The sequence below is a fragment of the Typopeltis vanoorti genome, chromosome 2, assembly GCF_054136105.1.
Source record: "Typopeltis vanoorti isolate ZY-2024b chromosome 2, IOZ_Tvanoo_1.0, whole genome shotgun sequence".
Lineage (NCBI taxonomy): Eukaryota > Metazoa > Arthropoda > Arachnida > Uropygi > Thelyphonidae > Typopeltis > Typopeltis vanoorti.
Window position 1 is genome coordinate 50,528,411 of NC_143550.1, and position 25,913 is coordinate 50,554,323.

General features: G+C 35.3%; 1 protein-coding gene across 2 annotated transcripts in view; it reads right to left on the reverse strand.

Annotated features, from left to right (window-relative positions):
• Positions 1–229: 229 nt before the first annotated feature.
• LOC150109005 (intraflagellar transport protein 27 homolog) overlaps positions 230–25,913 on the reverse strand; it is a 92,651-nt gene continuing 66,967 nt past the window's right edge. For both annotated transcript variants that reach the window (XM_090404952.1, XM_090404943.1), the window contains 3 exons: positions 25,598–25,712; positions 9,821–9,930; positions 230–461 (listed from right to left, as the gene is read on the reverse strand). In XM_090404952.1, coding sequence (XP_090261078.1) covers positions 363–461; positions 9,821–9,930; positions 25,598–25,712 — 324 coding nt within the window. In that variant the 3' untranslated portion in view covers positions 230–362. The remainder of the gene's footprint in view (positions 462–9,820; positions 9,931–25,597; positions 25,713–25,913) is intronic.

The following is a 25,913-nucleotide window of genomic DNA, read 5'->3' on the forward strand; positions in this document are numbered from 1 at the left end:
AGGAATATGATGATGATCTTTCTATAATGCCTTGCATTCGACTGTCTACTTCTATCTTTGCAAGCCAAATGCCACCTGATACAATATATACTTTACAATAAAAATATATTTTCGAAATATTATTATTCATAATATTATTCATAAATTCATAATTCTTATCGTGCAAAAAATAAAAAAAATAAAAATAAAAATTAAGGAAATGCATGAAATACTCTTAAAACAAGCATAATTATTAGTCATAATTCTATTTATTTAAATACAGAGGAAAATTGTAGTTATGTCCACTGTCTTACCATATTATTTCTTAATACAGTATTTTAAATAATAATTATAAACATTTCCAGTACTAAGGTCTGTTTTTCTCAAGTCAGAGTTTTGAAAAATTCCATTTTTTCCATATACAGCTTGTGCCATTCATTAACAAGGTAGAAAAATGGTTCATCAACTCCTTCAGTACTTTTCTATAAGAAAGAAGAAAAAAAAATTAGTTCCTAATAAAACAGTTCCCATTTAGCTCAGTGACGTTATCATTATAACAACATTAGCATAACATTTAAACAAATATTTTAATTATGCCATTATTTATTATCCACCTGATTGGCCAATAGTGTCTTTGCTCTCCAACCAAAAGGCTGTGGTATGGATGTTTATGAATGTTTTTAGGTGAGAGATGATTTTCACCATGCATTATCATATTGCTGTTCTGCTTACTAAAAGCCTGAATTGTCTTTAAAATTTCGTGTCTGGTCTCTGTAGACAGGGCATACTATAAGTTTCCTAATTGTTGTGGATGAGATTGAAATAAGTAAAACTTAAGCATTTAAATGAACATACATTTAATTAACAAAACATATTTGAATATTTAAAATTAACAAAACAGCAATTAATGATAGGTTTATCATTGAAAATTATTTATAATTTAAATAGTATTCTATAAGTGTTTCTTAAACTGCATTCCACAGAGCCCCCAGGGTTCCACAAAAGCTTATAAGTGTTCCCCAGAGCATACAGATGTTTATAACTTGTATTAGATAGTGTCTGCAAAATCTTCAGTGAATGGGGAAAATACTAATTTTTATTAAAGTGACTTATTTCTTTAACTGTTATGCTAATTTAATATTTGCAATATTATATATCATATATTTTCTTTATTAAAATATTTTGCAGGCTGGTTCATTGTCATGACTGATAATTTTTTATAACAATTTTCATAGGGGTTCCACAAAAAATAAATACTTTAATGTAGGGTTCTGCAGCCTCAAACAGTTATGAAACACTGTTCTATACCTAATTATTATTATTACTGCACCCTCCATGGAGTCAGCAGACTCATCATGGGTGGTAAGTGCCCCCGTAGTGCAACTGGAAGAATGATGGTACGTTGTACCCTTTGATTGGAAAAGGCCTAAGTTCGATTCTTGTTGTGATGAGAAGAATCTTTATATGGGTTTTTCCAATTGAAGGTGAGTTAGCCGATCTCATATGATGGTAGCAGGTTTTTTTTCTCCAGAAACTCAGGTTTCTCATCCAGCATACAGACAATTCAGCTCTGAGTACACATGCAAATTTTACAGACAAAAAATACTAGTGGTAGTGGTGGGTAGTAGATGGCATTAGTGTATATGATGGTAGTGGCAGTTTGCTGTATTTGGTGTATTAAGTGGTGAAGACAGACAGTTATAGAGTCCTCCTTCGATGAGTTTTTGGACTCCTTGGAGGCATCACATAATAATAGTAATAGGTACATTTAACTGACAAAATATTTATCATACCAAATCCTAAAATTCTTAGCATTCCTTGCATTAACAACACATTTTGGTAATGCATTCCATTCACTGATAATTCTCTATGTAAAACATCAACTCCTCATACCCCTCTTCACCACACTCCTACATAACTTCCAGGGATGGCCACTGACTTTTCCCCTCTTGCCTTCTACTCTTTTTATAATCTCATCTGGATTAACCAAGAATATAATCTGACTAACATAAATGTCTCTATCGTATCACCTCTTTTCCTCCTTTTCACCAACTGCAATCCATGTTTTTTTCAACCTCTTCCAATAGCTAGCATTCCAAAGTCCTAATATTGTCTTAGTCACTCATCTCTGGATCCTCTCAAATGCTTCCACATCACACTGAAAACCAGGTGACCAAATTAGAGCACAATAGTCCAAGTGTGGTCTGACCAGTTTTTTATACAGTGGCACAACCACTTCCTTATCCGTACATGTTAGAATACTTCTTATCATAACAGCACTATGATGTGCAGTCTTTGCAACACTTGCAATATGCCCTCTAAACTTCAGTCTACTGTCAACCATCATATCCAAATCTCGAATTGAAGTATGGCACCATGAATACAATATACAGCCTTATATTTCTGCACTCCAAACCTGCAACACCTTTTATTTATTAATATTAAGACTATAACTCCACTTCTTTGTCCAAGTTAAAAGTCCTATTCAGATTTTCCTGAAGATTAACATCAACAGTGCTACTTATAACAAATTGGTAACAAACTCGTGTCTTCGGTTTGTTACCAGTTTCTATTTCATTTTGTTTTGTAAATGAACCTCATAGTTGGGGATTCCCAACTTTGCATCATGAGCAAATAACTGAAGATCCACAGTCACTCCATATGGTATATCATTTATTATTATTATTTATTTATTATTTAATTATTTGTTATTATCATTTAACAACAAGTTAAACAGCAGGCCCAAGAACAGAATCCTGGGGCATGCCACTGGTTACCACTGTTTTTGAGACGTTGCTCCATCATACACAACTTGCTGATATCTTACGGAAAGGCAATCTACTTAACCAATATACTATCTATTCCCATCCTTATAATATATTATATAACACTATTAATACTGGAATGAGAATTTCTGTGTTGTGAAGCATATTTAGAGCAACAAAACATATAACACATCAAACAATTTCACATTAGCGATCTATCCAGTAATGTAACAAATTATTTATAATTCAAGTAAAAGTATATAAGCAAACTTATAACCTTGCTAAAATAATCTTGAAACTTGTTATTGGTACTCAACTTCTGTGTCACTGCAGGACTAATTATGAGTTAGCTGAAGATGATTGGATTAGTATTGCAACATATACCAATTTACTAAGACCTCTATTGATATAGCCTTTGGGCTTTTTGCAAAAGCATGGAAAGATGGTTAAGAGATTTGTAGAGCAAATCGCCTAATAGCGCTACATGAGACTGGTAAACTCAGTCTCAGCTAAAAAGACAAAAGAAAAAAAAACAACAACTGTGTCTTAATAAAAATTTAAATTCAGGCAGAAATATTTTCTGTCTGAATTTAAATCCTCCCCTTAAGATCATGTTTTGGCACGTGATTTTAAGGGGAGGTCTACTCTATCTGTCAATATGTATATAATACTTTTCTTAAAATCCATCAAAGCCAATACATGCACAATCCATACCAGCAATTTATTCAACTTACCTACTATTCTACTGGGTAATTTGAATACATTTCATATTAAGAATCACAGTTAAAAAAAAAAATTATATCACTTGTATTAAGTTAAGAATGTGGTAAGTGGTGATAAAAGTAATATGTGGTAAAGTGATGATAAAGGTGATTGGATAGGTGTGGTGGGAAAATCACAACCAACAAGTGGCTTGGATAGGACTGGTTATATACCTAAAAATGAATTATTGTGTTGTTTACAAATGCCAGAAGTATCAGAAATAAGGGAAATGAAATGGCTTCACTTATTGAGTATACTGGCCCCAAAATCGTGAGAACAGAAAGGACAAGAAGGGAGGGGGGAGTGCTGCTGTTGGTAGCAACGGAATTATGTCAACATAAAGTAGACATGAAAAAGGGATATAGTGGCAATGGTATGTAACATTGAGAATGACAGGAAGATAAATATATATTTAGTTCGATATTGCTGTAGGCCTGAAAATGTGGAGGATGGTGATGATGAAATGTATAAACAACTTGGATTAGTGAAAACAAAGGATAAGTAATATTATGGGTGATTTTAATTATGGCAGTATAGACTTGAATGAAGAGACAGCATTTGGAAATAAGGAAAATGAATTTCTCGAGTTCTTCACAGATAACTATCTCAGGCAGCACATAAAGAGGAAGGGCACATGAGGAGATCGAGAGTTTCAGATCTGATCATTTCGTCAAAGGATGTAATTGTGAGTGGGGTTGCCTCCAGTTGGTGAGAGTGATCGTGAAGTGATCACCTGGATTGTGACTAGCCATATGCACTTTTGTGAGGAGAGGATATATGTGGAATTATAAGGCTGGTGATTATGACAAGCTTAGGAGACAGCTTGGAGATAGAGCATGGAGCGAGGAGTTGAGGGGTATGTAAATAAATGCAGCTTGGAAACTGACAAAGAAATATATAACATCAATGTGTGAATGAATTCCGAAGTCCAAAAAGATGAATAAGGTATGTGTAAAATGGATGAATGAGGAGCTTAAGCATGAAATCTGGAAGGTGCTTTGGAGGCAGTACAAGGTGAATAATGGTAATAATCAGTTACATGAAGAGTATAAAGAACAAACCAGGAGAGTGACTCAGTTAATAAGGAAAACAAAAGGGCAGTATGAGCAGAAATTGGTAAATCAGCAATGAAAAACCCTAGAGAGTTTTTTTTTAGATATGTGGCAAAGTACAAGGAATAATGATCATGGTGAGATGATGTTAATGGATGAAAGTGGTAGAATGGTAACTGCTGCAGAAGACATTATTGAGGTATTCAGTGATCAATTTATAAGAGTATTTCATCGTGATCAGGGTGGAATCATGAGGAACTTAAGTGTAGAGGACATAGGAGAGATAGCTTAATTGTGAGTGAGCAGGAGGTATTTGAGGAAATATGATAGAGGTATTTAAATTAGTGAGAGGATGTTATTGGATTAATCTAGATGGAATTATAAAAAGAGTAGAAGGCAAAGGGGAAAAGTCAGAGGCCATCCCTGGAAGTTATGTAAGAGTAAGAGCGTGGTGAAGTGGAGTGTGAGGAGTAGATTTTTAGATGGAGAATTGTCAGTGAATGGAATACATTACCAAAATGTATTGTTAATGCAAGGAGTGTTAAGGTTTTTAAGATTCAGTATGATAAATTTGTTGTCAGTTGAATGAACCTCCCACAATGAGTCTGCTGACCCCATCAAGGGCTAGTAATAATAATAATAATAATAATTAGAGAGGTTCATTTACAAAATGAAATAAAAACTGATAACAAACCAAAGATACCAGTTTGTTACCAGTTTCCATCCTTTTTGTTACAAAAAGAATGGAAAAGTTTCAAAGAGACTTAAAGATGTCAACTATGACTGTATCTCCAAGAAGACTCAAAATAGAAGAAAAGGAAAAAATAAAGTAGAATATAAATCTTTAAACAATATAATATAGCACGCATGCAGAGGCCAAAAAAACATGGTTTAACAATAAATGTAAGGTAACAGGAGACCTAGAAGTAAAACAACAAAATCGAGAGGTACATTAAAAAATAAAAGAAACGATGATTGAAAATGAATGATCTACACAATTTTCAATCAAGAGCAATTACAAAATCTTATATGAAACAGAAGTTAAGAAAAGATGGGCTGAATACATTCCAGATCTTTTCAGAAATGAGGAGAGAGAAATAATACTAGAAGTTAACAATCTTGTAGATATATTAAGAGCTATAGAGCAGACTGATGACATTCATACAGACTTGTTAAACACTGTAGAAGAAAATGGAACAGAAGAGTTAAGGAATCTGTTTAACCATATTTAGGAAAGTGGGGATGTTTGTAATGAACTCAGGAACTCTATCATTCTATCTTGAACATCCTGAAAGAGGCTGAGTCAGTTGAATGTAAAGATTACAGACCAATAAACTTAACGAGCCATGTAATACCATTACTATTACAAATTATATTGGAAAGAATAAAATTAAAAACAGTAAATGAAATAAAGGATGCCCAAAGTGGCTATGAGAAAGAGAGGAAAAAGAGAGGTTTTCTTCATTATCAGAATGATACTGGAAAGAAACTTTGAAATACAGAAAGATGTTTATATCTGTTTTATATATAATAATAAAGCTGATAGTGTTTAGCATAAGAAATTAATAGAAACATTAATAAAGAAAAGAATAGACAGGAATGACATATGGCTGTCTTACAAATATTGAAACCAAACTGCAACATAAAAATCAATAATAAACTGTAAGAAACTTTCCAAATACAAAAAAGGTGTTAGGCATGGTTGCATGCTTTCTCCTCATCAATTCAATCTCTATGGCAAAAAATTTTTTGAAAGTATGGAAAAACTGGAGGGAGTAAAAGTGGAGGAAGAAATATAAATAATCTTCATTATTACTGTACTGAATGCTGAGAAAGAGGAAGATTTCCAGAAGTCGATACAGCAAATAAATATGCAGAGTAAAGTATGGCCTTACATAAAATTCTCCCCCCCAAAATAAATAAATAATTAAATAAAAAAAAAAATAAATAAAGTTGCAAGCAGAGAAAAATATACCTTAAAGTTAAAAACCAATTTATAGAATAAGAAAAATATTACACTTATTTAGGACACTTAATTACGGAGGATAGAAAATGCAAAAAAGAGATTACAAAATTACGGTCAAATGTGTTTGTACAAATTAATCTTTGTAGAATCTGCCTGAGTGTATATGGCTTGGCTAGATGGGTACAAATTTCATTCTTCTCTTGTGTAAAGTGCTGGCACTAAACCAGAATATGACAAACAGTAAGACACATACTGCATTTTTCACACATGGGAGAGTCATCAGCCCTAAGTAATAAAAATTTGCAAGATGACTGTAACCCATGCAAAGCCTAGCAAGAGCAACTTCCTCTCTTCTCTTTATACATTGACTAGAATGCCAATGCTTAATTTCAGGCTTAATGTCATATAATTTGTTTGTCAATGCTTTCTGCCATGATGACTGCAATTGAGCAATTAGTTTTGATCTTATAAACTGTCTGTATATGGTACTGTCAAACAGTACGTGGAGAAAGTATGAGCTGATCTAGCAGCTGTATTTGCAGTCTCATTTTACTTAAAATTAAGAGTTTTCGTTTTGTACAACAGGTGTAATACCTCAAAGCACTAGATGTGGATTATAGAGAAGGAGAGGAGAGAGCCTCTAAAGAGCTCAATGAGTCTGTATAAATTACACACTTTGGTAGCAGTTTTCTTTTATATGCACAAGTGCAAGCTGGATGGCATGCAACTCTGCTGTATAATTACTGCAGCTGGGATCTGGTTGGAAATAGTAATACTAGGAAACACAGCAGCACAGCCAACACAGGGTATCAGTTCATGAGCCATCAGTATAGATGGGCAAGAAATCAGAGTGGGCTGCTCTGTGTGCATTAAACAATTGCAGGTAGACAGATGATGGAGTATGAGACTTCTGTAGATGACAAAGTGAGTGGTTGCAGGATGGAGTGCAAACCTGCCATGGAGGGATGTTGTTATGTTTGGTGAAGGCAATGTTGTCAACATTCATGACAACAGCTTGCACAGTCTCTTTAACACAAATAACAAAAGGATGTGTGACAGTCTGACGTGTATGATATTGAGATTCCGATGCAGAGAAAAGAGACTAATCCATGTAGGATGATTTGGAAGAGACTTTATCTTTAGGGCATAATTAAGAGACAGCAGTTAACATCTACGAGGGTGGTCTGAAAAGTTCTTGGCCATGGCCATAGATAGCAATAATGGCAACATTATTGGCAAGATTTTTTGTTTCTAAGTTGGTACATTTGTCACAAGCATTCATGTGAAATTGCAAGTCATTCTATCAAGTAGTTTTGTTTTATACATCTGTCTGAAGCAAAACTGTTGTCTGTATCCCTTGAAATGGATAAAATTGAGTATCGTGTGGTTATAAAATTCTTTGTAAAAGAAGATTTAATGCCAAAAGAAATTCATTCGAAGTTCATAAAAGTTTATATGCACTCTTCTCCTTCATTTTCGACAATTAAGAAATGGGCTGCCAAGTTTAAATGTGGTATTACCAGCCTTGAAGATGATACATGTGAAGGACGTCCAAAAAGTGTAACAACACTAGAAATCATTGATCAAGTGCACGATATGGTATTGGATGACCGGCGAGTCAGAGTGCATGAAATTGCTGAGATTATAGGCATTTCAAAAGAACGTGTAGGATATATTTTGCATGAAGAATTGCAAATGAAAAAGCTTTGTGCAAGATGGGTACCGCGCTTGCTCACAGCAGATCAAAAACGCACTCGCATGAAAATCTCTGATCAGGCTTGGAGCACTTTAACAAGAATAAAACTGATTTTGTGCATCGATTTATTACTATGGATGAGACTTTGATTCACCATTACACACCAGAACCCAAACAGCAGTCAAAACAGTGGACAGAAGCCAGTTGTTCAGCGCCAAAGAAGACAAAGTTGGTTCCATCAGTAGGAAAGGTCATGACATCAGTGTTTTGGGATGCTAAAGGCATTTTGTTCATTGATTATCTTGACAAGGGTAAAAATAACTGGGGAATATTATTTCGATCTTTTAACCAGACTAGATGAAAAAATTCGTGAGAAAAGATCTGGTTTGCAGAATTAAAAAATCATCTTTCATCAAGACAATGTACCTGCCCATAGAGGTGTTTTGGCAATGGGAAAATTAAGGGATCTGCACTAAGAATTGTTGGAACATCCACTCTGTTCTCTAGATTTGGTCTCCTCTGACTTCTATCTCTTCCCAAAACTAAAACTTTCCTCGCTGGTCAGCGTTTTTCTTCCAATCAAGAGATGATTGCAGCTGTAGAGGGGTATTTTGCAGATCTTACTAAGAACCACTACAGGAATGGGAAAATTGGAGCATCACTGGAGTAAATGTATTAATCTTAAGGGAGATTATGTTGAAAATTTAAAAATAATTTTGAAATTATAAATTCATTTTTTCATTGTTAGACTGAGAACTTTTCAGACTACCCTCGTACATCATTTATATCTAAATAGATCAGATGGACTACATTCTTTCCACTGTGAGAAGATATATTAGTTAATGTCGCCGATAAATTAATATGTGTTTGTAGCATAATGATAAGGATCTTATTTTTCAGAACTCAACAAGAATATTGAAAGTTTATTTTTCACTTGGTTGGACTAAAATAAATTTAGTTTAATCCTTTATCCAAGTGTGAGCAAACAAAGTTTGCACCTGAAAGTATCTTCAGGACTTGCAACGAGTTTCCCGGTGTTGTACCACCTTACCCCAGTCCTGAAGCTACTTTCAGGCGCAAACTTTGTTTGCTCACACTTGGATAAAGGATTAAACTAAATTTATTATAGTCTAACCAAGTGAAAAATAAACTTTCATCATCTTTCTCTAAATCCAGAGTAATTTAATAAAAAGGTGGCACACCGTTTGGCAACTCCTATAGGTAGAGATGACCTTGCTAATGCTTCTGCTTAGTATCTCCACTTGGGCCTGGCTCCCACTGAAGAGACCTCAATAAAAGTGGAAACTAGTCTGGGTAGTGGCCCTTCCCTTAATGCATAACATTATACATATCTGCAAGGAGATGTGTTTTGCATTATGGGAGATACTGAGATAGGAGTGATGTTAGCTTGCTCCACCTTTGCAACGAGTTGCCCGGTGTTGTACCACCTTACCCCAGTCCTGAAGATACTTTCAGGCGCAAACTTTGTTTGCTCACACTTGGATAAAGGATTAAACTAAATTTATTATTATCAACAAGAATAATAATTGAGTTGTACTAATTTCTAATAAATAAAAAAAATCAGGTGGAAAACACATACTGCTGAACATTCAAAATACTGCAGTTGTAATTTCTTGGCAAGATCTTGAGCACTTTTCTGAGATACAACTCTTCTCTCCTTTATGTCTGTCTTATTTCCTAAGAGGACACCTAATACAAAAATAAAATTACAATATACCAAATAATTAAAAAAAAAAAGGTTTGTATGTAAGTTTTATTACCATTAACATGATATTACTGCTATATTAACTCTACGGAAACTCCATCTTCTTTTCAACGATATGCAGTAGTCCTTGGCCATTGACCATTTATTGTTTGTTTATTTATTTACTTTTTTTTTTTTTCATTTAATATTTAACTATCTACTTTCTACTTAATTAGAAAAATGATGACAGCTCTTTGTATTTTCTGAATAAGCATTCGAATAAAATACATGACTTGAATGCAAATAAATTTTATTCTGAAATAGAATAATTAGAATGTATAATATGAACTGAATTATTATTATTATTATTATTCAGGCTTCCATGGAGTCAAAAGACTCATCGTGGGCGATCCTTCCTAAGAAACACAAAGTCTATCAAGACTCATCGAGGGGAGGTCCCCCCCCCGAGAAACACAAAGTCTATCATTATGTGGTTGCCCGAATTATATTTGATGATAGAAGAGAACGGTATGCAAGAGATAAACCACATTTTAACACATAAGGATGCAGGCATTTGGAGAGATTGTTGTTCTCTGGCAAGTGAGAGTATTTTAGAGTGGGGAAATAGTTTCTGAGGATGAGTGGCAAGGATAAGTTCTTGTAAGGATATTCAGCTGAAAGATGGAAGAATGTATGGCATATGACAAAGTTAAATAGATTACTGGGGTGGGGGGATAACAGCAGGTATAGGAATAGTGATAATGCACTGATGCTTCTCTCTATAAATGCCAGGAGTATCAAGAATCAAGGGAATGAACTGGTGGCGTTAATAGCCTCATTCTCTAATACAGAAGAGGATGCCTGACAGGAACAGAAGTGGAGGGTACAGCATATTTTAGAGAGATAGGAAGGGCAAACAGAGTGGCGGAATATTATTTATGAAAAGTGTTGAGTTGTGTCCAGGAAGACACAACTCAAAACTTTGGAGGGAAATGGTACTAATGGTTTTGAAAGTATACGGTGTGAGGTGGAAGCAGATAGGACAAGATATTTAATGATGTTGCCAGAGAACACAGAGAGAGAGAAGAGTAGGAGATATTTTGGCAGTTAAGTTTGGCAAATGCAAAAGCAAAACGAGTGATCATTATGGGAGATTTCAACTATTGCAGTATACATCGGGAAGACAAAACAACATATAGTAGTAAGGGAACAAAATTTCTTAAGGGTAGATGTTTAAGATAGCATGTAATAGAGAGAGAGAACATGAGGTTCAAGAGTTTTGATTTGGTCCTAGCATCATAGGATCTGATTGTAACCGAGATATTATCCTTACTCAGTTGGAGATAGTGACCTTGTAGTCTTCACTTGAAGGATGAATAGACATGCAGAAGTATCAGGAGAAAGGCATTTATGTGGAATTATAAAGCAGGTAATTATAATAATCTTAGAAATCAGACTCGGGCAGATTCATAGCTGGAAGAATTGGAAGAAAGAGATATCACCAGTGTACAGGAACTAGTGAAGAAAGTTTACTGACAGCAACAGCAAGTTGTATACCTTAAGTGAAAATGATAAAATATTTTGGTGAGTGAACTGTTAATGAAATTGTAAGTACTTGTAAATGAAAAAGAAATTATGGAAAAAAATATGAAGTGTAAAAAGTATACTGGAATACAAGAAGAGATTAGCCCTGTGAGCCATAGAAAATCCTAAGGACTTCTTTCGTTGTGTGGCCAGTAAGAGGAGAAATGATTCTGAAAGAATGACATTGTTAGATGAAAATGGGGATCAAATGACCAATGCAGATGATGCCATAGTGAAATTGTTTAATAATCACTTTCATCCTGAGAAAGCAGATTTTATTACTAGAGAGTTGAGAATGTGTTTCAAATATTAAGGTACTCTGGATGTCAATAAAGCAGTGGGAATAGATGGGATTTTCCCACATTTTAAAAAGAATGTGCTAAGAAAGCTGACAATTCCATTGACCTGGGTTTTCAATGAAAGTCTGGCTATGGAAAAAGTATTCAAGAAGTAAAGGAGGGTAAAATAGCACCATTGCATAAGGGTAGTGGTAGAATGGAGGCATGAAGCTGTAGATCAGTTTGTAATTTCTTTTGTAGCTGTTATAGAAGGCAAATAAATGTAAGGTCTCGAAATTTGGGATCCACCAATGGGAGGCTGCATACTCTATTAGCATAACTATACCAGATGAAGTGGAGATAAGGGATCTTGGGTTGATGATCAATAGAAATTTGAAGTTTAGGGAACACAGTTCAAAGGTGGTGAAGTTAACCCAGAGGATTGCTGTAATACTGAGAACGACACTGACCAGAAGAGACACAAGATAATAAATTTAGTTTAATCCTTTATCCAAGTGTGAGCAAACAAAGTTTGCGCCTGAAAGTATCTTCAGGACTAGGGTAAGGTGGTACAACACCGGGCAACTCGTTGCAAAGGTGGAGCAAGCTAACATCGCTCCTATCTCAGTATCTCCCATAATGCAAAACACATCTCCTTGCGGATACATATAATGTTATGCATTAAGGGAAGGGCCACTAACCAGACTAGTTTTGACCTTTATTGAGGTCTCTTCAGTGGGAGACAGACCCAAGTGGAGATACCAGGCAGAAGCATTAGCAAGGTCATCTCTACCTATAGGAGTTGCCAAACGGTGTGCCACCTTTTTATTAAATTACTCTGGATTTAGAGAAAGATGTTTGAAGTTTATTTTTCACTTGGTTAGACTATAATAAATTTAGTTTAATCCTTTATCCAAGTGTGAGCAAACAAAGTTTGCGCCTGAAAGTATCTTCAGGACTGGGGTAAGGTGGTACAACACCGGGCAACTCGTTGCAAAGGTGAAGCAAACTAACATCACTCCTATCTCAGTATCTCCCATAATGCAAAACACATCTCCTTGCAGATCACCAAGTGAAAAATAAACTTTCAACATCTTTCTCTAAATCCAGAGTAATTTAATAAAAAGGTGGCACACCATTTGGCAACTCCTATAGGTAGGGATGACCTTGCTAATGCTTCTGTCTGGTATCTCCACTTGGGCCTGGCTCCCACTGAAGAGACCTCAATAAAGGTGGAAACTAGTCTGGGTAGTGGCCCTTCCCTTAATGCATAACATTATACATATCCGCAAGGAGATGTGTTTTGCATTATAGGAGATACTGAGATAGGAGTGATGTTAGCTTGCTCCACCTTTGCAACGAGTTGCCCGGTGTTGTACCACCTTACCCCAGTCCTGAAGATACTTTCAGGCGCAAACTTTGTTTGCTCAAACTTGGATAAAGGATTAAACTAAATTTATTATAGTCTAACCAAATGAAAAATAAACTTTCGAGAGATAGAAGAGTAATTCGGCTGTATAAAGTGCTGATCAGCAACATCTGAATTAATGTAGTCAGATCTGCTCACTGGGATTTGAAAGGAGTAAATCAACCTTAGAGAGGATGCAGAGACAGATAACAAAAATGATATCATGACTGTACAATATTAGTAATGAGGATAGAATGAGGGCATGTGGACTGCAGAGTTTGATGGTAGAAGATGAAGAGGTAATATGACTGAGACATTTAAAGTGTTGAGAGGTAATTAAAGGAGTGGAGTGACTGTGGAGGTCTTTCATATGGTAGAAGGGGGGGGGGAATAAGGAACCGTTCCTGGGAGTTGCTAATGGAAGTGGTGACGAAAAGAATGACAAGTGTCTTTTTTGCATAAGGATGGCTGGACTTTGGAATGCACTGCCTAATTGGATGGTAAGAGCATGAATTCGGAACAAGTTTAAGGAGTGGTATATAGACTTGTATATATATATAGACTAATATTGGTCTTTCACGAGTCTAAGAGTATCGTTATTGACTGAGCTAGAGAGGCTTCAATATTAATATTAAAATACATATAATTCAAATTCAGTATTAATACTAGATAAAAATACATAATTCATATTCAATATTAATACGGGATAAGAATTAATTAAATGGTTTCATAAAATGTTGGTTAAATATGGACAAGAGGAGCAGTCTCTGTTGCTGCAAAATTTACTGCTGGTCCTGATTTCACATTCCATACAGTAAAGCTTTTGTTTTTAATTGCTTAGGAAAGCTTGGACTGATATGTTGGTACTAATGCTAGGATACTGATGTCATGAATAATTCTAAGTCTGTTGAACTGAACTGTGCATCTGATCCTATCTGTGATTTCTAAAAACATGAATAATATATCCTGAGCAGTAAATAAAAAAAAGTTCCTGCTTTAATACTGATTAGTTTAATTTTTTTCCTAATAATCAGTTATGTGAGGTGTAAATTAGGTTGCAGTCCAAAATTTAATGCCGTGAGCTTTTTTATAATTTATAAATATATGTAAAAAAAAGTGTCCCATTTACTTTATTTCAGTATACTTCCAACTCAATGTCCAAACTAGTCTTAGGGATACATCCCAGCATAAACTGTACATAAACTCCCACATATAATATGCAGGGCAGGGTCAAGGATATGACAAGTTATGTTTTGAAATGCAATAATAAGGTCTGTGTATCTATGATTCTTGATGGATGATAATCAGACTTGCCCTGTTTTTCATTGAATTGAGTAGATGTTCATAGCATTTCTGAATGACAAACATTATATAGAAGGAACACAACAATCCAGAGAGAGAGAGATCTATATGTCAGAACATGTTAAAGACATGGAAAAGAAGAGAGAAAACTCAAATCCTGATTAGCCTATCATACAACTAACAAAGGTCTGTGATTTGGCAGAAAATAACAATACCATCATTGCTTTGTCAGAAAATTCAAGGAAGTTTCAGAAATGCACAATAAAAACCTAGGCATCATATCATATCAAGTCTGGTCATCATTCATGAAGACCTCAAGCACAGAGACCTTGAATGTGCATATTATTATTGTTATTTGACACCTCCAGGGAGTCCAAAGACTTATCGAGAGAGAATGTGCCAACAGCATCGAACGATTCACCCCCTCCAACTACTAACCACGCTCAAACTTGCTTAACTTTTTACATGAGCCATTAGTAGCAGAGACTCTACCAATCGACCAACCTGTGATGCATATTATGTTTTGAAATATAATAATTCCAGCTATGTCCATTGTTAAATCATTTTTGCAACTACTGATTCCATTCCAGCTTTAGTATAGTAAAGGTCTTTTTGTTTATTTAACACAAATTATGGACTCTACAACTGTGTTATAAATAATTATTTTAGTTTCCTGACATTTCGACATTCATATTAACTTCATCATCTGGAGTATACACATATAGAGACAAGCTAAATTACATTTCACATAGTATGCTGAAGAGACAATGATTTGAGAAATGACTATTCTACTGGCTTGACATCTAGTGAAAATAAAATAAAATTACAATAAATAAATGAAATGAAATAAAATAAAATAAATTAACTACATCAAAGCTATATTCTATTTAAGACAACATCAGAGAAACATTCTTTTATATAGATAGTTTTGTTACAGTGAAAACAATGCCTTAATTTAACATGACAATTGTTATATTAGATTCAGGATCCTGTATTACCTATAGTTCTATTTAAAATTAACTCTTAGGAAGAAAGGTTAAGTGGATAAAATATGTGCCTTCCATGTGTTTGGGATTTTTAGACTATCATTATTATTAAGATTAGGGTGATTGATAATAATTTCACAGGCCTCCTTAAATTTACATTCATACCATGTTTTAGTGTGATGTAAACATGTCAATTCTATGTAAAGTGTTCAGGGCATGATTAGAAAAACCAGCTTGACCATAGTTATTATATTTAATGTGTCGTTTATGTTCCTTTTTTCTGATAGGAATTGTGCATCCTGTTTCCCCTATATAGGGAAAATTACAGGCGCAATGAATACGGTATACCCCAGGAAGGAAAAAGAAAGGTCTCTTTGTCATTTAATTGATATTTAACAAACTTTCCCAAAGAGGTGCACAAAAATGTGTATGGAAACTAGTAGAGAAGTGTAGAACTAATAACCTTTCATCTTAGAATTATGTTGTGTTTATAATCTCAAGAATTTCAACATGCCCCTAGAAATCTCAGCTCAGGTTTTTTATTTAATTTTTGGCAAGTATAACAATTTTCAGAACAATTTTATTTGCAAATAATTAACTCTTAATCAAGCATAGCTTTATCACTTATTTGTCATGAAAGAAATACAAAATACCATATAAATTATTAAAATGACAAGAAAGAAGCAAGAAAAGGTTTGATTTTTTTTTTTAAAACAACAACCCTTCAAAATTAGCATGACCAGGTCTCTTAACGGATGAAGTTAGATAAGTAAGAGAAGGTGTCTATAAAACATAAAGAATGCAAAGCACATGCTGCACTTTCTGAGCTAATATCCAATCATCATTTTTCTGTGGTACACTGAGTTAGTAGAGAGGAATCTTTATATGGTTTTTTCAATTGAAGGTGAGTTAGCTGATCCTATATGGAAGTAGCAAAGTTTTTCTCCTGGAAACTCAGGTTTTTCATCCTGAATACAGATAAATTGGCCTTGAGAATACACACAATTTACAGACAAATTTACATACCCACGACTTTTACTAGCAGAAATGGTGGGTAGTAGATGGCGTTGGTGTAGATGATGATGGTAGTGGCAGGTTTGCTGTAGGTGGTGGAGATGGAGAGTTGTAGAGGAGGTGCCTTCCCTCGATGAGTCTATGGACTCCTTTGAGGTGTCATCTAATAATAATAATATCCAACAGAATGATGAGTGAATGAATAGTAGCTCGCATTTTAGGACTTAACTTATCAAATTGTATATTACGAGGGCTGTTCGATAAGTCCATGCAAAGTTTAAGGAATGGTGCACCTGTACGTATTGAGGTATTTTTAGTTGCTGACAACTGTTGGAGGATCACACACTAAGTTTCAGTCAGATAGATCTATTACTCTGTGTTTCGCATTCATTTGAATTGATCAAGTACATTGATTTGTGAAAAGTGGATGAGAAAGAATTTCGTGTAGTGATTAAACATTACTTTTTGAAAGGCAAAACGGCTCAGGAAACCAAAGCTAAGCTTGATAAACATTATGGTGAGTCTGCACCTTTGATTAGAACGGTTTATAAGTGGTTTAGTACCTTTCGAAGTGGCCATATGAGGACAAGTGACATTGAACGTTCTGGACACCCTGTTGAGGTCACTAATCCAGAAATTATTGAAAAAATTCAATAATTTCTGGATTTCGTGAAATTGCTAAGGCTGTGGGCATCTCAAATGACCGTGTACATAATATTTTATATGAACATTTACATATGAGAAAACTATCAGCAAGATGTGTGCCGCGTTTGCTCACACTGGATCAAAAGCGTCAACATGTGAACTGTTGCAAGGACAGCTTGAAGCTGTTTCAACAGAATCCAGAGAAATTTTTGCGTCGTTTCATAACAGTGGATGAAACATGGATTCATCACTACCAGCCTGAGACCAAGGAACAGTCAAAACAATATGTTGCAAGCGGGGAATCTGCACAAAGAAAGTGAAAACCGTTCCTTCAGCAGGAAAGGTTATAGCCACCGTCTTCTGGGATGCTCGTGGCATAATCTTCATAGACTTCTTGGGAAAGGGCAAAACAATTACCGTAGTGTGTTATGCATCTTTGCTGGATCGTTTAAATAATGAAATAAAGGAAAAATGACACACTCGGCGAAAAAGAAGATTCTTTTTCACCACGACAACTCACCCGCTCACTCTTCAGCAATTGTGACTGCAAAATGGTTCGATTTTTGAAGTCCTTTCGCATCCCCCCCACTACTCTCCAGATTTGGCTCCCTCGGACTACTATCTGTTTCCAAACATGAAAAAATGTCTGGCAGGAAAGAGGTTTTCATCAAACGATGAGGTGATTGCCGAAACAACTGCCTATTTTGAAGAGTTGGACAAATCATACTATATTGTACGGGATCAAAAAATTCGAACATCGTTGGACTAAGTATATAGATCTCAAAGCAGACTATGTTGAAAATTAAAAAATGTTTGTCCCAAAATAATTATGTTTTCTTCATTTTTGCACGGACTTATCAAACAACCCTCACATTTTAGCTGAAACTACACATATTTACCAATCTGGTTAGCTCATTGGGCAGTATCTCCACTATTCAACCAAGCAGCTTCTTTAGATATCCTAAGAATATAGTTTCTTTAGAATATAATTTCTTTCAATCTAAACAAGAACAAAATTATAAAGAAGAATATAATTTCTTTGCAAGTGTCGTTAGGTGGCAGATGATACTAATCACTAAATGTGAAAATACCACCAGCTTGTTAAATAAGGCATGTTTCATCTCTTGAGTTGGATTTCTTGATTAGCTAACCTTTAGATTAACCAACAACCTATAGAACATTAGTATAGGTGCAAACTTGTCAAGGGTAGGATTCACACAAGATGGAAAAAAAAAATGTTACAACATACCAGGACAAAAAGAGGTAAGTAAAGAGAAATAGGTTATTGTTTTGATAGGCAGAAATGACTTGAGAGATGAAAAGTATGGTAAGATAGAAGACAAAAAGAGTTATTGGAAGAAGCAAAAAAGGAGAACAAAAGAGTAAATACTGTGAGCCTGTTGCCAAGGTATGATAGAGGTGAGTCAAGGAGGATCACGATCATACAAGTCAATGCACAGGTTGTGCAAAAAGAATAGTGTGCAGTTTGTTCATCTGTAGATTGAATTTGATGGGTGGAAGGACTTATATAATACTGATGGGGTTACGCTTAAATGAATCTGCAGTTAGGTGTCTCGAGAAAGCATTTTCACTGAGTGTAGAAATGCAAGGTCAAGGAAACTAGAGCTATCAGGGTGAGATTGCAAGAGTATGTGTACAAGGCAAGAATGTCAAAAACAAACAAACAACAAAAAAACAACAACTGTGGAATCTAATCTAATCATTCCAGCAATGAAATAGAATGGGGTATCAATACAAGTTTTAAAAGTAGTTGTAGGCTTAAGAGGACACTGCAGTTTATGATGCCAAAAACATCGAGAATAAGAGCTTCTGATCCTGGCCAATGTAACCTCACCAAAAGCTACAGGCATTAATGAGAATTCATTGACAGCAAATAATGAAGTTACAGAGAGAATTTGATGGGGGAAGAAAACTACTGATGATAGCAAATGAAGTGCAGCCAAAAAGAGTAAATCACCAGGAAGACAGAGATGTGAAAAGCTTATGCATTTGAAGCAAAAGAAATAACTGGTTGCTAATATAGGCCAAGGGATGCAAGGGTTGTAGAAAGTTTCTTCACTTGGTTACCAAGTAAATTATACTTGCCAAGAAATTATATTCTTGTTTAATCTTTTACCCAAATGTGAGCATACAAAATTTGCATGTGAAGTATCTTTATGACTAGGCTACTTGTATAATGAGGCTGCTGAAATCACATCAAATGCTTCAATATCCCATAATGCAAAGGACACTTCCTATTGGATGTGTATATTGCTGTGCATTGCGGGAAGGAAGGCTACCTTGACCAGATTCGATCTTCACTGAGGTCTCATCAGTGGGAGCCAGCAATATAATAGGAAGTGTATATTGCATTATGGGATGGTGTGGCAAACTGATGTGAGGTCAACAGCAGCCTAGTTGTGAAGATACTTCACATGTAAACTTTGTTTGCTTATACTTGGGTAAAGTATTAAACAAGAATATAATTTCTTGGCAAAGTATAATTTATGATGCAAGAGTAGATGAGAGTGACAACTTTTGCAACATGCCCTGTGATCTTCAACTTTGTCTACCATCATCCCCCCCCCTCCCACATCCCTAGTCTCATCAATTTCTGCCTAGTATCATCAACATCATACACAATATATAAAATTTTATACATACTGTGTATCATGTTCCATAACCATACATTTTGCAACATTAAATTGATAACCATTATCCTTTTCCTGCACTGACAGTTTATTTATCATTTTGTAGGATATCTACATCATCTTTATCAATTAGTGTCCTCCCAGTTCAGCAAACAACTGAATATTCCCTCCCACGCACACCTTAAATCATTCTTATATCATTAAATATACAAATTGAACAGTAAAGCCTTTAGTGCAAAAGCCTTGAGGGTCTCCATTAGTCACTCTCTGATTCCACTCCACTGTATACTACTCTGATGTCTATTGGTCAACTACCCCTATCCATGCCACCAGATTCATATCCATTCCCATTTGTTCCAACTTATGCAATAGTTTTCCATGTGATATTCTGTCAAATGCCTTTACAAAGTCCAGCAATATCATGGTCTAGCCATTTTCCCTTATCTAATTCTACTGTTATTCTATTATAAAATTTGAGTAAATTACTATATTAGGAGCTACTTTTTTTTTTTTACAAAACCATGCTGCCTGCCATAGAGATCTTATTCCTATTCGCCCATTCCTGAATTCTACCTTCAGTGAAATTTTTCGATACCTTAACCACAACTCCTGAGATACTAATTTGTCTGTAATTTTCTGCTTCTGTCTTGGAGCCATCTTTATGTAATGGCACTATCTTACCCTCTTTCCATTCTTTTGGAATCTTTGATACTTTTATCTATTATGGATCGATCTTCATATATTGGAAGATTGATCCATCTTCCAACATATGGATCGATATATTTTTCAATACCTTAACCACCACTCCTGAGATACTAATTTGTCTGTAATTTTCTGCTTCTGTCTTGGAGCCATCTTTATGTAATGGCACTATCTTACCCTCCTTCCATTCTTTTGGAATCCTTGATACTTTTATCTATTTGTCGGATAAAATATCCTTGCAAAGTGATTACTTAGTACCTCAACCATTTCTTCTGCTTTTGTCACTTTCCTAACAATGGCATTGATTAAAGATATCCTTTCATAATCATTCTTTCTTTTACTTACTATATAGTGAAAAAGCTGTTTAGGATTTTCTTTAGCCTGTTTAGCACTTTCTCTCATAATCTGATTTAACTCTCCTTATCATACCAGTCATCCTTCTTGTCTGCACTTCGTAATGCTCATGTGCATATGCCAATCATCTTTTTCTTTATTTCCCTCCATATATTTTCTTCTTTTTTTTTTTTTTTTTTTTTTTTTGTAACTTCTGCTTTATATTGCTAGTCATTCATTTAATCCCTATCTGGTTAACCTCCTGACCTAGTACAATCAAAAACTGCTTCCCTTAAACAATCCCTGACCACTTCCGATGAACTACAAATATTCTTTTTTCATGGCTTCTTATGCTACATTGCTCCAAGCTGTCTCCTAAGTTTTTGATAATCCCCAACTTTGTATTTCCACATAAATCCTTTCTTAACAGAGAATTCACATTTTTAGCAACCTCCTATAACAAGGAAGTTCTGATGTTCTTACCAGATACAGTGCTCTCAAGTGCTCATCAAACCCATCACATCCCAGTGTATTGTATAAATTGCATTTCCATCTTGCTATGCACCCCTTCCTTCCTCCAGTCTATGTTCCCATAGCTGAAGTCCCCCAATAATAATGGCTCAGCAGCCTGCACTCATTATGCTAATGTGCTGATAAATGGAATCTGCATCTTTCTGAGCACCCTCTGGTCTATAGTAGCTCTATCTCACATTCTCAAATGAACCATCTTCCTCAAACCTAAAATCCTTCTTAACTTCTATTTCAGTTGGTTGAAGTTTTTCAGCTATTATCAGTAGTCCCCCTCCTCCTGTCCCATTCCCTCCATCCTCTCTGAAAATATAGTACCCCTCCTTACATTCTATCCCTATATCATCTTCTGTCAATGAAGTTTTCCTCATGCCAATAACTTTTGCCAAGTCAACCAATGCCCAAAACTCCTCTCCTTTATTTCTATCCACCATTACACCCAGATCCCTAGCCCCATCAGCAGCACCTTAGTTGCTTCAGCTGTAATGCAAATCAAACCAAAAATTATTGAAAATTCTGCAGTTTAGTAACTTTTGACAAATAAAAAAGATGAAAGTTATTATTATTATTATTATTGGCTACTCCATGGACTTCTTAGACTCATTGAAGAAAGCTCTAACATCATGCCAAGTACTATCCAACATTCACACAGTATCTATCATACTTTGCTTTGAACTCATTCATAGTCATGTCCACCCCACAACAGACTCAGGCAACCCATTCCACTCATTCACCACTCTCCAAGCAAAAAATCTAGTCCTGACACCCCTGCTAACTACACTTGTGCTCAGTTTTCAAGGATGGCTTCTAGTTCTCCCTTATTTTTCAGAGCAGAAATGGTAGTGGACGCTACCAGTCCTGCCCCGAAAAATTTCCTTTGCATTAATCTTTTAAAAACCCCTTCAGTAATTTGTACTGTCACAATCATATTGCCCCCTTTTTGCCTGTAAACCAGTTTTTGTAACCCACAAATCTTCAAGCTGTCCTCATGTCCTGATACCTTCTTGGTCAGATGTCTTTGGATTCTCTCTGCCTCTTCCTCAACCCTAAGAAACCCAGGTAACCAGATTAGTGCACAATAGTCAAGAGGGGTCTTACCAAAGCTCTATAAAGAGGTATAATAACCTGTTTGTCAGGATATTCTTCAGCAAACTAAGTAATCTGATGAGCTGCTTTAGTCAAATCCCATCTTGACTACTGTGCACACATCTGATTACCTGGGTTCTTCGGGTAAAGGAAAAGGTGGAGAGAATGGGTGCTTCCCAGGTGCAAAAACCCTTTAGGTCCACTGCTGTCCTGACACTTTATACTAATTATCCCATTCTGGTTTGTTACCAGCAGTACTAACTTAGCCCTTTGATGCACATTCTTACACTCAACTGCCTCAATGGTATCTGTGTACCCACTCAAACAACCCCCCCCCCCCAAAAAGCTCTAGTTTCCCTGATTCTTCTACACATCTTCTTTTGCTTCATTCAACAACAATTTTTTCTAGGCTCTGAACACCAAACCCATTCATATGCAAACCATCCTTCTTGCATAACTGTTCTTTCTTTGACAAAAGAAAAAGTCCTTTCTTTTGTCAAACTCACTCTACACATCCACAAATTCCACATCATTCTTCTTGCATAAGCTATGCATAGACTCATTTGCTATTATGGTCCTCCTCTTCAGCTCAACTCTGTCATACCATACTTTTACTTTGAAATCATTAATTCCAGCCAAAATATTAACTATTTTTTTACTTTACCCTTCTGTGCTTCAATAACCTCACTAACATTCTTAATTTTTGCACCCTGGAAAGCATAATTTTGTTACTCTCTCACCAATTACACCTCTGATGATAGAATCACTATACAAGAAGCTCTCTCCTTAATATTTTATTTCTCTCTTAGTCAAAGATTCCTTTCTCTTTACTTGCACTTCTTTCTTTCCATTATCAGCTGATCCACTGACTAAACTTTTCTGCAAATACTACAGCTCATGCTTTGTCCTGTGAATTGTAACACTCTACGTAACTGTGCTATTCCCTCATTACTACCAACTCTTCATTCTTTACATTCATCAAACTACTATTTTTTCAATAACCACTTTTACTCTCTCTCTCTCTCTCTGTCTCTCGATCACATCACTTTTAATCTCTCTTTCAATGCTATCTTCCATTACACTCTCACACACATTTTCACGTGTATCTCTGTTCTGTCCACCACTTCAATCTCGGGACCTGACTGACACTTCTGATCCTTGCTTTTGTAGCATTTTCGGCATATACTCCCATCACTATCACTTACAAACCAAAGTCCACTTGACCTTGATAATGCAAACATCTCACAGATGTTGCACTGAACTAGGCCCTTCTGGTCGAATTCTTTAAACAATGATGCCTTGAATACCATTATTCTGCTTTGCATGTGTGTCATGTGCTACACTGTATACCTTACCATGCAGAAAGAATATATTGACTATATTTAAATAAAAATTTTAACTTAAATCTAATTACCACCACAATACAATATAGTTCTAACACAATTTTAGCTAATATTACTATTTTTTTTAAATAAACAACTTCACACAATATATGTGTGCAATATAAAAATAGATCATATATACAGTATTTAATAATAACAAAATTTATGGGTTAATAGACATTACAGAAAGTATTCATGCTTATTATTAAAATTCATAAGTCTGCCTCATGCTATGATCTAAATCGTTGCATTAGATAATTTTTTTCAGTTGGATAAAGGATGAAACCAAGAATATAATTACTTGGCACTTTTTAAGTGTGACACCTTTTGACTATTTGTATATGGAAATATGTATGTATATATAAATGTATATAAAGAATAAAGATTATAGATGTATATAAAGGATGAAACCAAGAATATAATTTCTTGGCATCTTTAATTTATTGCATTAGATATGTAGTAGTAGTAGACATGTGATCTAAATCATCTCTGCTACAAGCAAGGAAATGTCATTTCTACAGTCACTCCAACATTTAAATTTTCCATTTATTGAAATAACTGACATTATCCAAACAAATATTGCCAGCATGGTTGGCTGAGTGGTTAGCGTATCAGCAATCCAGCCAAAAGTCTGCAGGTTCAAATCCCGTCATGGGCATGGATGTTTATGATTGTCTGTAAAAATACTAGTGATGGTGGTTGGCGGTAGATGGCGTTGGTGTAGTTGGTGAATTAAGTGGTGGAGACAGAGTTGTAGAATAGGTGCCTTCCATTGATGAGTCTTCGGACTCCCTGGAGGTGTCATGTAATAATAATAATAATATATATGAGGGACATCCAGAAAGTAAGTTCCGATGGGCTGTCAGAGAAACAAAAATATACTTACAAAAAAAAAACAAAAAAAAAACACACTATTGGAAATTAAAGTAGACACCTTTCACTACTTTTCTACATAATTTCTGCCATTGTTCAGGCACTTATAGTATACCTTCGTCGTAGAAGGTTTCTGCCTGAGACGCAAACCATGCATTGACTGCTTCTTTGACTTCGTCATCGTCTTGAAACCGCTTGCCACCAAGGAAAGATTTCAGATGTTTGAACAGGTGAAAGTCGCTTGGTGCGAGGTCAGGACTATATGGGGGATGATGGAATTGTTCCCAGCCAAAGGTGGCGAGAAGTTGTTGTGTTATGCTGGCCGTGTGTGGGCAGGCGTCATCATGAATCAAAACAATTCCCCTGGTAAGCATGTCACATCGTTTATTCTGGATCGTACAACGCAGTTTCTTAAGGGTTTGGCAGTACATACTTGCGTTGATTGTGGAGCCTTGACCCAAGAAGTCTATCAGCAAAATTGAACGTGACATGAATGTGAAACTTCTGGAAATTGCAGTAAGAGTGACGTCATAGTGAATCCCCTATTCTGTCGAATCTTCTTTTCAACTGAACGCACCAAATCGTCAGTCACTAAAGATGGTCGCCCACCATATAAACACACACCAAGAAGCATGCACACTTTTCATTTTCAGACATGCTAGAATTGCTGAAAATGGCACCAACACCTTGCTAAAGAATCAACAAACTCGGCACGCATGCGCACCATTGCGATCGCAGCACTGCAGTGAAAATATTTAAAAACGGAACTTACTTTCTGAACGTCCCTCATATAATAATGATAAAATATATATCCCATTATTACATCAGCATATAATTACTATTCCAAGTACTCCAAAAAACTACTGCAAAGATCATATATTTCAGCCATAAAAAACTTACCTGTTAAAGATGTATTAGATACACTTTTTACTTTTTCTAGCCACTGTTCACAACTATTCAATGAACTTTCATTAGTTACATCATATATTAAACAAACAAGGGATGGATGCTGCCACTAGTTAGAAATATAAACATAAGTTATTCCTTTTGTAGCTTTATAAAGTATATTATTTAAACTATATCATATTAAATATTTATTTAAAACGGATGAAAATTTATAGAAGATCAAATGGTGATATTAATTAATTCAGGTCTTTGATATTAAATTTAATTATAATATCAAATTTAAATTAAATCCAATTAAATTAAACATAAT